At 35.6% G+C, this 14,645-nt stretch overlaps 1 protein-coding gene across 5 annotated transcripts in view; it reads right to left on the bottom strand.

Moving 5' to 3' along the window:
* Positions 1-14,645, bottom strand: part of LOC113512279 (atrial natriuretic peptide receptor 1) — a 369,824-nt gene that overhangs the window by 308,340 nt on the left and 46,839 nt on the right. For all 5 annotated transcript variants that reach the window (XM_052900317.1, XM_052900303.1, XM_052900323.1 and 2 more), the window contains exons 2-3: positions 8,413-8,688; positions 4,914-5,103 (exon numbers count right to left, since the gene is read on the bottom strand). In XM_052900317.1, coding sequence (XP_052756277.1) covers positions 4,914-5,103; positions 8,413-8,586 — 364 coding nt within the window. In that variant the 5' untranslated portion in view covers positions 8,587-8,688. The remainder of the gene's footprint in view (positions 1-4,913; positions 5,104-8,412; positions 8,689-14,645) is intronic.

Here is a 14,645-nt window from a genome sequence, read left to right as displayed (position 1 = left end):
ATTAGGTTCCCTTAGTCGCCTCTTACGACACCGACGAGAAAGGAAGAGGTTGCTGAACTGCTGCTTGTTGGTCAAAACCACATGGCTAAAAATTATTAATACTATCTGTTATTATTTTATTGGATATAGTTCTTTGAACATAAGACTGTATCTCGGAATAAGTTTCTGTCAGCTACAAAAACGGTGTATTCAAATTTAAACTTGAACGCTATTCAAATATAAAAGAATATATAAAATAAAGGAGAAAATTGCTGCTGCGAATCTTAAAGTTTTCCACGGGTACGAGCATTAACACTGGATGTTTTAAATTAAAAAGACAAATTACAATTCTAAGCAGCTAGAATACCGCAGTACGCTAATGCTTATTGTAGCTAGAGGGTACCTTTTGTTTGCCACCATAACAGTATAAAAAAATTATTAGATTACTAAATATTTATTATCTTTATAAAAGTAAACTTTAGAAATCAATTTAAATAGTACTCGTGTCTGACAAAGTATTCGATTACCTGTACAATTACTCGAATAGATCATTGTTCGAGACCTCAAATTCGAGTTACGATTTGTTTGCTTTTTAACGATTACCAAAATACTCGAATACAAAAAACACCGACTTGGCACACCAGTAGTCGATAATAGAGCACTTTAGTATCACAAATCAATGGCTATTATTATTCAGCCAATGTGGTTTCAGCTATCGTATTACGGGTACTTTCATCTATAAAGAAAATATACTTTTTTTTGTAGTTATAACTTTTTTGTGAACATATTTTTATATAACTTTCTTTGAAAGGAAGAATACAGAGTTTCTATTAATAGAGAAACTACGAGTAAAACGGGCGAAGGTAACTTGTTTGTCATAATATAGTGCGAAAGTTTGAAATTGTCAAACGGGTATAGATAACCTATTTTCTATATATTATTCTATAGACCAGTGATATCGTTTAGTTTTTGTAGTGACTATTTTTACTGTAAGTGATTAATTGTAGTAACACTGACACCTTGTAAAAACAATTCGCAACTAATAATTAATTGTGTAACCTGAAGATAGATAGATAGAAACAGTGATAATAAGTGATGGTAAGTGACTACCGCCGCCCATGATCAGGTGTGCTACGGGCCTTTTAAGAAGGAATATACTCCTTTCTTGAAAGTTATCATGTCGTATCGGTTCAGAAACACTGCTGCTAGAAATTGCAAAGAGTGGTTGTGCGTTAAGATTTAAGTGTTTCTAATATACCATACAATACTATATTTTTTTATACTGCTATGATGACAAACGTTCTAAGTTATATAAAAAATACAAGCATACGGCCCATCTGATAGTAAATGGGATCACCGTAGCCTATGGACGCCTGTAACCAGGAATGGCACGCGTGCAATGTCTGTCGACCCTTAAAAAACCTCATTACGCCCTTTATATCTCATGCTGTACTCTTTAGGGAAAACCTATACAACTCAACAAATTACGTTATTGAAATTATTGTGTAAACTCTTTCATTTATATGTAAATGATCAACGAGAATCTAATGACATTACTGTGTTTGTCTTTGAAACATTTTTTGGAAAAGACATAGTAAGATAATTAAATTCCAGTTGTCCAGTTCCATAAACGACAAACACCGTAAGTTGATAAAGATCTAGATATATAAATATATCTAAACATACATAAGCGTAGTTAAAAAGAGTATAAGTTTTGTTTTTATAACACAAGGAGCAAACGAGCAAGCAGCTCACCTGATGGTAAGTGACTACCGTTGCCCATGATCACCCACGACACCAAATGTAATACTGCCGGCCTTTTAAAAAGGAATATGCTCTTTTCTTGAAGGTTCGTATCGTATCGATAAGCAAAAACTGCTGCTGGAAGTTGATTCCAAAGAGTGGTTGAAAGAACCTTGAAAAACGCACAGTGGAAGACCGCCACTCATCCAGATGGTTAGGATGGAATTTTAATTTGTGGCGGGTTGTAAAATAGCAAAAATTTGCAGCAAATATTAATTTTCCAAACAATTCCTCAGAGCATTCCCCATGATAAATTCGGTAGAAGATGCACAGAAATGAAATATCTCTACGCAGTTTCAGTGGGTCGAGTCGGACAGTAAGGCGCTGATCATCAATCAATAATTCAATAAGTTTGCAAAATAAAATATAGCTCTTTTAAATGTTTAATCTTCATACAATACATTGCAGTAGGAATATATAAATATTCATATGGTAGACTTACCACCTAACGAGGTTTGTACCACTCAACTCTATAGCTGCGTAATGCAGACATTAAAATTCTAATATAAATGCATATTATGTTAGAATATCAGAAAGAAGTTTAACTAGATATTACGAATACTTATCTATACCAATATAATGAAAGCGGAAGAGTTTTTTTGTATAAAAGCGCTAATTTTGTAACTTTGGGGGGAAAAGGATTATTAGTAATAGGGTTTAACAAAGAATAAAAAATTAATTTAAATTTTAAAAATAATATTAATTCAAAAATTATCAAGTTCTCGAGGAAATCTGTTTAAAATTGACAACGAAATCGAAATAGCACATAGCGAAAAGACGATAAAAGATTTATTTACAAAATTATAATAAGTATAACAACGTCGCAATGACCTGAAAACTTTTAAAAACAATTTAACAATTTTTGTTGTTTCTGACTAATTATTAAAAAAGTTCTCTATTAGTGAACTAAAAGGTAAATCTGCATGATTAACATTCTTATTAAATTGTCACTGACATTTGTATTTTAATTGCCAAAATGCATTTGAAAAATCCCGAAGCGAAGTTATAAGTGTAAAGTTTTAGTGATAGATTTATATGGAATGTGTTCTAAAATTAACATTTTCGTTCACCAGCCGAGCACTTTTTAAATAATCAATCAGAAATATTAAAAATTGTTAAATTATTTTTGACAATTGATAGAAAATTACGTTACCACACCTTCACAAGCTACAGTTATGAGAAAGCGAAGACTATGGAATTGAAATTTTAGATTCATATATATATGTATGTTTGATTATATGTGTTCTATTTGCGTGTAGCAGTTTAGCTGGATTCGTTAGGATTTAGTATGACAGAGAGATTGATGTAGATAAGGGCTTTAAATTTGCTTTTAGATTTAGACAGCTATCCATCTCTGACAACTCTGTACATTAGAGCGTTTCCTATGAAATGTAAACGAACGTGGTGTTACATTTTGAGAAAGTCTAGGTATTTAGATTGTATTTCCTAAATTTTTTCATTCACATCTGCCCTCTTAAGGAGAGAAGATGGCAAACTAACCTCCCCGTATGGGGGCCGGTAGACAGCAAAGGTCGCCAGTTCGGAGGCCGACCACATACTCATTTATTGCAGTATCTAGCCATTTATTTACCTTTCTAATTCTTCTCAAATATTGCGTCTAAATTGCGCCCATCATATACCCTCTTGTATAGGCATTCCGTCACCCGTATCCAATAGCGAGGATGGGATGCCTTAAATACTGTACCGCAAACCAAAAACAAAACCAGTACAAGTATTCTTGGCTAGGCTTCTGAGCCCCAAGGAGAAAAACTGACGTAAAATACGGGCAGTATTTAAGAGAACCGCTTTCTGCATCTTTCCCGGGAGTGAGCCTTCTTAGAATCCCAACCGCGTTAGGTATTGTTCCAGACAGTTTGGGATAAGATCGATCACCGACAGAACGATCAGGATAAATGCTAAGGATGTAACCCCCCACACTTTGGTCACTTCGTGAACCAAGTTAAAATATGTTCTTACTATTATGGCAAACAATCTGACAGTTAACTTGATTTAAAATGGTATCCATCGTCTAAGACACAAATAGCATCTTGAACATTATAGAGAGGTCCATGATTCATGCACTGGCATTCCTGAAGAATAAGTAGTTCCGTCTCTGTACCTTATAACTTCAAAGGAAATCACAGTCGTTCAAATAAAGCTGCTTAAAAAGTCTGCGCTAATGACGGACATTTTGTTGGCGACAATATTTTCTCTTTGTGTGAATATTTTTTTTTAATAGATGATAATGGAATGGTAGCTCCTCGTGAACTATCGGTATACGCAAACGAGACACCAGTGAGTTGTAATAGGTGAGAATAAAAGCTATTCATTTGGAGTATCTTGATAAATTCATTGGGAAACCACTATAGTTTCAAAGGATGACCGCAGTTAGATCGAGTTACCAGGATATATAACTAACAGAAACTAACTAATATAATATGACTAACAATTCCTTCCCCTCAAGAGCCATGTTTTTTCACAACACGTGTGCGTTGTAGCATGCAGTTTTATGGCCTTTATTATGACCGATATAAAATTGTCACATATAAAACACGAGGCAAACATAAACCTTCAACAAACCTATTTCAACTACTACAGTCTTTTGTCACTGTCTTTCAAATTGAGATTTTATAATAAAAGAAGAAGATAAAACACTTCAGTGGCCAAAATAGGTTTATTAGACGTTTAAAGTTGTTTTTATGAACAAGTGGGTTATTCTTAACATTTTAGTTTATATTTATCACTGTCTATATATTTAATAATACAGATAAATAAAAATTGTCATAAACAAAAGGGTAAAGTCCAATATCTAGTATTTGCCATTGCTGAAATCGAAAACGGCCATAACAAATTATTTCACCGATTAAACACTATGTCGTCCGGTATAGAATGGGCCACTCCTTCCTTTCCTGTGGGTGTCGTACGAGGCGACTAAGAAAACTTAATGGCCAAGGGATGGACAGCAGCGACATAAGACATCACTACAGCCTAACTGCGATTACCAACCCGTCTGCGAAGCGTGGCAACTATTGGAAAAACTGCTTATGAAGAAGGCCTATGTCCAACAGTGGACGGATAATGGCTGAAATGATGATGATGATGGTAATAATAAAAATATAATAAATACTTACCAAGTGCAAAATCACATGCAGGGCCAAAGAACACATGGGCGCAGTCATTGTATGCATCTATAGCCGATATGACCGCGTACGCGGCGTCGCAGTCCGTGACGTCATAGGTCGTCCATTCGAAACTGAGGCCGGCGGGGAAAGCCTCTTTGACCGCTTGATGCTGCATTGCCAGCTCTATCACCGTTCCCACCTGTGAACATTAATCCAATAATCCAATTAAGGTAAAAAAGACCTTTTCCGAATAAGGTCGGGTCAAGGTTACATGGATCGCGCTCCCAGATTATTCATTTCCCGATTCCTCATAATACACGCAACTAGGATATAATTTGGTGTAATTTATTTATTCATTAACTCTTTATTGCACTACTTAAAGAATAATACAAATACTCAATAAATTTAATATACATATTATGTTTGTGTGCGTGTGCGTGTGCGTGTGCGTGTGCGTGTGCGTGTGCGTGTGCGTGTGCGTGTGGGTGTGCGTGCGTGTGCGTGCGCGTGCGCGTGCGCGTGCGTGTACGTGTGCGCGTGCGTGCGCGTGCGCGTGCGCGCGCGTGCGCGTGCGTACGTACGACTGAAAAGAGAGAGAGAGAGTGTTATATTTAATTTATATAGAATTCTAAGGAATTGTTTGAAATGATGCTTAGACACCTTTTATCACCGCTGGCTATCGACAGAGAATTTATTCTCACATGCTTGAACCTAAATAGTCACGTACAGTGCGGTTTCAGAGAAATTTTCTTCCGGGAACGCTTAGGCTGTGGAATGAGCTCCCTATCGAGGTTTTCCCTAGAGACTACAGTATAAGGTACTTAAAAAAGGGTATATAATAATAAAGTACAATAGGCGGTCTTATCGCTAAAGCAATCTTTTCCAGACCACCTTTGGGTAAAGGGGAAGAGACGGTAGTTATTTGATGTAATAAGCATATCTAAAAAACACTCATGTTAACAAAATATTAGCATATATTTCGCTTATATATACATAAAAGACATAACATAAATATATTTATTTTTATGTTATGTCTTTTATTTTACACTTTATTGCACCAAGTAAAGAAATAATAAATACAATAAAAGAAGTAAAAAAAAAACAATCTATGACTCAAACAGAATAACCGGTGAAGAGAAATTTAAAGAGAAGATGAGAAAAGAAGAATATTAGGTTTATAAATCTGCCTTTTCCAAACAAAAGAAGCGAAATATATGTATAAAAGCTATAGATATATGAAATATATGTCTAATGGCACTTATTATTATTACAAGATAACAGATAAATTAAATTTCTAAATTCAAAATTGACAGATTCCCATTTATATTTCAATTGAATTGTAATTTAAGAAATGAATTTTCAAAATTCCTTCTTAACTGTAATCTCCTGCTGAACAGAGGTTTTGTTGTTTTAATGTCAGTCAATGTTCTATAAATAAAATTTTGTTTATTGTAAATATGAATGTTTGTCTATTACTTCTTAGCTTTTTAACAGCTCAATCAAACGACATGAATTTTGGCAAATACGTACCATTTCAAATGGCCAAAGACATTGACATTTTTTATCTCAATCATGAAAACGAAGTCGCCAATAAAAACTAATAAACAAATACATAAATAGACCAGTGGGGTTACTCTTGAAATAAATTCCAATAGATTGATATTTCAATTGAGACGTTTCGCACTCAATTCCAATATCAATCTATTGGAACACAACATTAGCGACATGATGATTTCATATTGTTCTGATATATGGACATCAGTATAATTTACCAATACAAACTATTGCAAATCGATTCCAAATCTAAACTAATTTCTAATTTTTATTTCATGAGTGCAGTATAAAAATGTCATAGATCGCTCTTCGCGCTCGCTCAAGAGATCGCTCTTAGCGATAAAGTCGCCCATTGTTTTCTCATTGTGATTATTTCTTGTAATTATTTATATTTATAATAAATTTACTATTGTAATCTTTTGGAAGAAACAATAAATAGTATCTATCTATCTATCTATCATAGGCATAGGCAAAAATGTCATTGGATTACACTGCTATTACATTCAAGAGTAAACGTGCTATTCATCGATGTAGAGAGGGCAGTTGTGTGTAATTGGAAAGTGATTGAAAATTTAGCTATTTACAAATTCGATTTTTTAATATTTCCAAAATATTATCTCTAATAAAAAAAATATCTAAGTAAAAAATTCTAATACGAGTACACACACACAAAGGATTTATGGAGATGTTATTACTATGGTTTGTTGAATGTATGCTTCATTTGCTATTAAATAATTCATATTAAGACTTAACAAACTATATTAATAATATATGTATGCTATATTATTAATATAAATATATTATCAATATAACATAGTAAACATCATGACATATTTAAAAGCAACTTTTGTAAACATAACAAACTAGGATACCATAAACATTAAACTTCATTGAGCGCAACCCAGAACAGACTTGAACCTTAGAAAAGTTTGGGAAAAACCACAGACATAAAGTAGAGATAGACGACGCAAGCACCTCAATTTATAATCCTGTCAATACTAAACTACTTGTTGTTTTTTGTTAATCGTAAACCCTTTCCTTATTAGGCCCCTTCGAAATCATTTGTTACGATGCCCTCTAAACTTTTCGACATAATTTGTATGTGAACTCTGAACCCACATTTAGACGAAATTAAATACGCTACGTTGGGCCTATTTTAGTATAATACACATACTGGTTTTTCAAATTGCCGACGTTTCGACGTAGATTCCACCACGTCGTGGTCATAACAGGACTGCCAATTTTTTCATCGTGTCAAGTCCCGATTGTGTATTTAAAATAATCACTGTTATTTAAGAGTCGGCACTATCCTTATATTGACGAAATCGGAAAAAAATCGATGGAACCACTTAAAAGTATCACTACAATACTACAATACGTATAGTATAATATAGTAAGGCGGTCTTTACTGTACTTATACAATTGTATCGTTGTGTTTATAAATTGTCTTGCTTATTTCCTATACTGTATAATGCAAATAAAGTATACTCATTCATTTATTCATACAATAAAATAAATGAAAATTCATAGTGCTGTACAACTATTACTAATATACTTCCATCTAAAATGTTTATATCAATAGGTATCATATAAAATCTACCTTCCTTATATTTAAATATAATTTTTAAATTCAATAAACTGATCGTATCGATTTCTTATAAGCATTTATTTTGTTCGAAGTGGTGCCGTCCCTTGAAGCTAAAAACCCTTCTGTACACGAATTATAATAGGATTTGCTTTGTAGAACTTGCCGTTTTAAATGTACTACTCCATTCGTATTATGCCCTCAGTGCAAGAGGCTTATTGAATTCGGCGGCTTGTGCAAAACAAATCCTATTATGATTCGTAGAAGGTCGGCTTTTAAATCGTTTACAACTTCCTAAGTATGAAAATGAGTAATGACACATTGTATTTAATTCTTACATGTTTACGACACACACAATTTAATACTCACCGTAAACAAATTCGCGACATACGCCGAATTCTTCGGCAGCAACAATGCGGCCCTAATTTTACAGTTTCCGTCCTTGTCACACACATTTTCGCACTCCCTAACTCTCTCTTCCCCTCTACAATTCTGGCAGTTACCGACACTCAGAATACACAAGAACAAGAAGAACAACCACATTTTATCGATATAACATTTCACATGTATCGTCCCATCACTATTTTCACTAAGTACAACTCCGAATTTTCACGTGGAAACAATATTGGTCACTTCACTATAAACCTGTAACAAAGAAAAAGAATAATATCAATACTAATATTAAATGCATATCATAACAACGTCAATCACACCTTTCAGAATGCACATTATATAAATATAGATATTTGTGAAATAGTAAAATTATTTTTTATATTATTATAAATAAGACTGTTATAAATTCGTTTGTTAACTTTCATTGCCTTTACAGCTCAACTAATCGTTATGAAATTAAATATACATGTACTATATACATGGAATAAAGAAGACAGACTACTGTTTATCCCGGTCAACACATGTAAACGAAGTCACTGGTCAAAGCAAGTAACTATATAATTACATATTATGATGCTTAAATTTACTAAAAATTAATATCGTTGTGTTTAAACGCAGTGTACTCGTATATACCGTGAGTGCGGCGTGTAGGGCAGATATAAACAACAATAGTAATAATGTGAGGGTAGCTGAAAAAACTGCACAGTCTGCCAGTAGACAACGCTTTTCACTTCAGTCTTGCTGTAACCGCGACGCGGTGCAGCCCATGTCGAAACGTCAGCAATAAAAATTATGTATGTTTTTTCTAATAGATTTTAAGGGAATGGTAACCCCGCCTGCGCAATCTGTATACGCTGGCCGGTGATCAGTGAAGGATAGGTGATGATGAAAGCAAGTCAGTTGACCCATCACAACGAATACATCAAGAATAAATCACGATAATTTTCAGAGGAATCGTAAGAAAGACGACCTGATGAGTCCTACCTAATAGGGTATATTAAGGAGAAAGGGATTGTTAGTAATGGGGTCAAATAGCCTCATTACTAGCAATATACGCTGTCAGGTCGATCTCTATGTGGGAGATCCACTGGAAACCACTGTGGCTAATTCTAGTTGAATTCGTCAGGAAGGGCTAACTGACCTGCCCTCATCCTCACCTGTCACCCTTCACTGGTGCCCCGCCAGCGTATACCAACAGCGCAGGGGGTTAGCATTCTATCTTCACCCATTAAAAAAATAGGATATATTACTAGTAATGAGGGCACTAGTCCCCATTGCCAACAATTCCTTTTCCCCAAATCAGATATTTTTCTATTTATTTATACTTTTGCACACATTAAAATATGTCTAGAGGGCGGACTTAATGCCTAATGGCTCTAACCATCAACCGTTACGCTAAACAGAGAGTAAATGGCGATGTATAGATTAAAAAAAATGGTATGTAGGTATTATTTACCTGTAATTGCAACGTGTTATGCTCGTATTATATGTAAACAAAGCAAAAGTTTAAAATAAAAATAATATCAATCGAAAGAATATAATTTACAATACATATCTAAAACTGAACTAGGTAGATTATTATATTTTACGTAATATTATATTAATATGTAATATTTTGGTTAGGTACAAAATGATAATAATGATATCATTTTGTATGATTTACAATTAAATTCAATTTAGATTATTACTTTAATTATAGATTACGTCGACTTATCAAGACAGAGGGCATTGGCACTCGCTTATCTCTGTCTACCCTGTAGGGATCTTAAGTTAAAGATATAGGCGTATACGAAAAACATGACAAATCCATTATATGTATCTGTTACATTACATGCAATATGATAGATTCACAACAATAGGGTAAATTTGAATAGTATATAATTTTTTTTTATTTTTTTATACCACTGAGGTAGCAAACAAGCATACGGCCCACCTGATGGTAAGCGGTTAACGTAGCCTATGAACGCCTGCAATACCAGAGGTATTACGCGTGCGTTGCCGACCCTGAAGAGAACTCTTTACCCCCCTTTTGAAGAACCCCATGCTGTAGTCTCTTGGGAAACCCTTAGCAGGGAGCTCATTCCATAACCTGAGTGCTCGTGGGAGAAAACATATCTGAAACCGCGTTGTACGCGACCATTTAGGCTGTAGGGTATGAGGGTGAACTCCCTGTCGATGGCGAGCCGTACGATGATAGAAAGTGGCCGTAAGCATCATATTGAATAATTCCTCTGAACACAATGCATTGTACAAGCGATAGAACACGCAGAGTGAGGCAAAATCTCTCCTAAGACTTAAGGGTTCGATACCGCTTGCAAGCCTGGGATCATGGACAATTCTTATAGCTCGTCGTTGCACTGAGTCGAAGAGTTCAAGCTGGTATCTAGGTGCTCCCGCCAATAAGTGACAATAATATGGGGCCGGATTTGCGATTTGTAAAGCATTAATCGCTGATTTAAAAATTAAAATTTTAATGCTTATGTTATATACATTTAAAATATACATTATTGTTTATATGCAATTTAATATGGCGAACAAACTAACAAAAAGTGGTAACCATCATCAATAGATCGTCGTAGTCGTAGAATACTGACGGATCTATATATATATTTGTCAGATCCGTCAGTATTCTACGACTATGACGAAATATGAACAGTTCCATGGAAATTACACAACATTACTGTGTCAATCATGGTACCCGTCATGCATTGCCATTCACGGGAGCTATGTTGTTATCATCATCTTATATATCCGCTGCTGAATATAGGTCTCCCCCATAGATTGCCATAAGGGACGGTCCTGAGCTACCTGCATCCATTGAGTCCCTGCAATGCATTTGAGGTCGTCGCTCCATATAGTCAGGGGTCATCCTACACTGCGTTTAAAGGTACGCGATCGTCACTCAAGAGCCTTATTTCCACATCGATTGTCAGTTCTTCAAGGTATATAACCAGCCCATTGCCACTTCAGCTTACTTATTCTTCAGGCTATGTTGGTTGCGTTAGTTCTTTTGCAGATTTTCAGATTCTGTCACGCAAAGAAACTCTGAAAGTAGCCCTCTCCATAACTCGCTGAGTACTTTGACACTTTTACATACGAGCAACCATGTAGGACATGTTTCGGCTCCATAGATCTTCACTGGCAACTCTGTACCTTGAATATCGTAAATTCACTACATATCTACTGCTCAAACCAAAACATAAGCGAAAGAATCACCCAAGCAGACGATAATTGTTTTTTATGCAACTTACAATGGCAAACAAGCTGACGGCCCACCTGATGGAAAGTGGTAACCGTCGCCTATAGACATAAGCAGTACCATGAACATAACAGAGTATACTGTTTTGACCATGATACCCCCCATGCGTTGCCATTCCTGAGGACTCAGGTGTTATTCCTCTGTACCCAGTAAATTCACGCTCACCATTCAAACCGAAACACAGCTATGCAAACACAACTGCTTCACGGTTGAAACACGAATGGGACAGAGGTATCCAAGCAATCGACTTTTGTACAAAGTCTCCCTCTGGTATATATATTTGTTATGCTATATCTTTCGTATATATCATTTATGATCGTTTATGAATAATTTTTTGCAATCGGTAGGGTTCGCTTCCGTATCGGCCCTTTATAAATTTGTCGCTATTGAAGGGCCTGTTTTCTTTATAGAATAAAATATTATATTACTAGCTACGACCTACGACTTTGTTCGCATGACTTGGATATGTTCACTAAAAAGCCTATATACTTTTCCATTGCATGTAGTACTTATATATACCAAATTTTACAATGATTAGTTAAACCGTTAAGGCGTTATATGATAACAAACAGACAAATTCACTTTTACATTTATTACATTAGTAAGAATTCTTTTTTTTCGAATCGACAAAGTTGATCATCACCATCATCATGTCATCTCTTAACTGTTCACTGTTGAACACAGGCCTCCTCCATAAGGGGGTTTTGACAGAGTTGGTGTTATATATAGATTCTCTCAAACGTTTGTGTATTTCAAATAAATATTGTTTTATTTTCAATTTTTTTTTACAACGCAGGGGGCAAACGAGCATGCGGCTCACCTGATGGTAAGTGACTACCGCCGCCCATGATCACCCACAACACCAGCGGCATTGCAAGTGTGCTGCCGGCCTTTTAAATATTGTTAGGCTGTTTGTTATAAATAGTTACTGAAATCTTTTCTGTGTGGGACACTTGTTTAATATAAAAAAAAAACAACTTTTTCCGACACACCAAAATTATTTACTAAATATTTTCTTTTATACACAGCTAATAGTACACTTTCACTTATTTGAAGGTTCACTTTGACTCGCGACGTGCGAGACCCTTGGTTCAGGGTTTTATTGAGCCCGGATGAATGTAACTAGTTAGTTTTACTGGCCATACCGGCGGGCCGAAACCAGTAGGTCTACCATAAAATAATTTCCGAAATTTCGGAGACGAACGAAACAGAAATTTGATATTAAAATTACATAATACATGCCGTTTAAAATTATTAAAAATGTTAAAATATCGTTCCTTTGGACTATTAGGATAGGATTTATGATGAACGAAATGTTAAGCTCCATTTACTGGCTCGATTTCGGTACGAACAAAAACACGAAATTGAGCCCGAAAATTCGGAATTTCATTTCATGGTAGACCACCAGAATGATAACCCCGCCTGCGCTAACGGGATACGCTTGCGGAGCACCAGTGAAGGGTAATAGATGAGAATGAAAACAGGTCATTTAGCCCAACATGATGAATTCATCAGGAATTAACCATAATAGTTTCCAGGGGGAACCGCGAGGAGGTCGGCCTGGTTGGGTATATTGCTAGCAATGGAATTCTCAGTCTCCATTACTAACAATCCCTTTCCCCCCCAGTAAACAATATTACAACGGTCAAACTTTAAATTACAAGCTTTTCATGAAGAAAGTTAGTAATTACAAGTGACAAAGCAAAACTACAGTGGGTTTTGTGAAAATGTCACATCTATTAGCTCCTTTGAGCGTCTTACACGCCCAACAAAGCCTTCCCTTGTCGTACTCAAATTACCACAACGTCCGCAATGTAGGTTAATCCTTTTAATATTTTACATTTAATCATACTAAAGGACAAGAGACGACATAATTCTCTCAAAGATCAAACGTCTTCGTAACAGAATCTTCATGATAAAATTATAATATTTTAAGAGGATTTATTACTGCTTGAGCTAGAAGCGGTTCTACCTACCTTTGTATATATCTTGGAGTTATAATATACTAAGTGCCTTTATTCGTAATATGCTAATATTGTAACAAGAGGTTATCTGTGGCATGGAGAGATATTTAAAAAAAAAAGTAGGTAATAACTACTTTCTAGAAATTATGTCAATCTGTCTATATGTTTGATCTGATACCTGTCGGCCTGTTTGACATTCCAAGAATGACAAACAGGCTAGCAGGTGCGCCACCTGATGGAAAGTAGTAACTATCATCTGTTGATATAAACAACACAATAAGCAGCACAACACACACACACTGTAACCTCTTTCGCACCTCTTAAGCATAGCCTTCCTTAGAACTAAGACGTACTAGAGGGAGACTGTACAAAAGTCGATTGCTTGGGTACCTCTGTCCCATTCGTGTTTCAACCGTGAAGCAGCTGTGTTTGCATGGCTGTGTTTTGGTTTGAAGGGTTGGATATGGCGTGAATTTACAGGGTACAGAGGAATAACACCTGAGGCCTCAGGAATGACAACGCATGGGGGGTATCATGGGCGAAACAGTATAATGTGTTATGTCCATGGTACTGCTCATGTCTATAGGCGACGGTTACCACTTTCCATCAGGTGAACCATCAGCTTGTTTGCCAATCTAAGTTGTATAAAAAAACGTACTCATCTTATTTCATGAATCTTAAATTTTTCAAAAATTAATTTGGGATTGGAAGTTCTGAGGGTTAAATTCTTTTCTTAATTTTGGATCCCCTGACAGGCCACGAATTAAAAAATTCTCTAATTGAACTATAAATGTTATAGCTACACCATACTATCAGTCTAACTGTCCACTGCTGAACATAGGCCTCCACCATAAGGGGAGGTTTTGCCAGAAGTTGCCACGCTTGGCAAGCGGGTTGGCAACTGCAGTTAGGTCTTTTGATATATTTTAAGAGAGGTGCTACTGCCCATCCTTCGTCCATTAAATTCCCGTAGTCGCCACTTACGA

The sequence above is a fragment of the Galleria mellonella genome, unplaced genomic scaffold (genome assembly GCF_026898425.1).
Source record: "Galleria mellonella isolate WM207_F2 unplaced genomic scaffold, CSIRO_AGI_GalMel_v1 utg1267, whole genome shotgun sequence".
NCBI lineage: Eukaryota > Metazoa > Arthropoda > Insecta > Lepidoptera > Pyralidae > Galleria > Galleria mellonella.
This window is presented reverse-complemented; position numbering and strand designations above follow the sequence as displayed.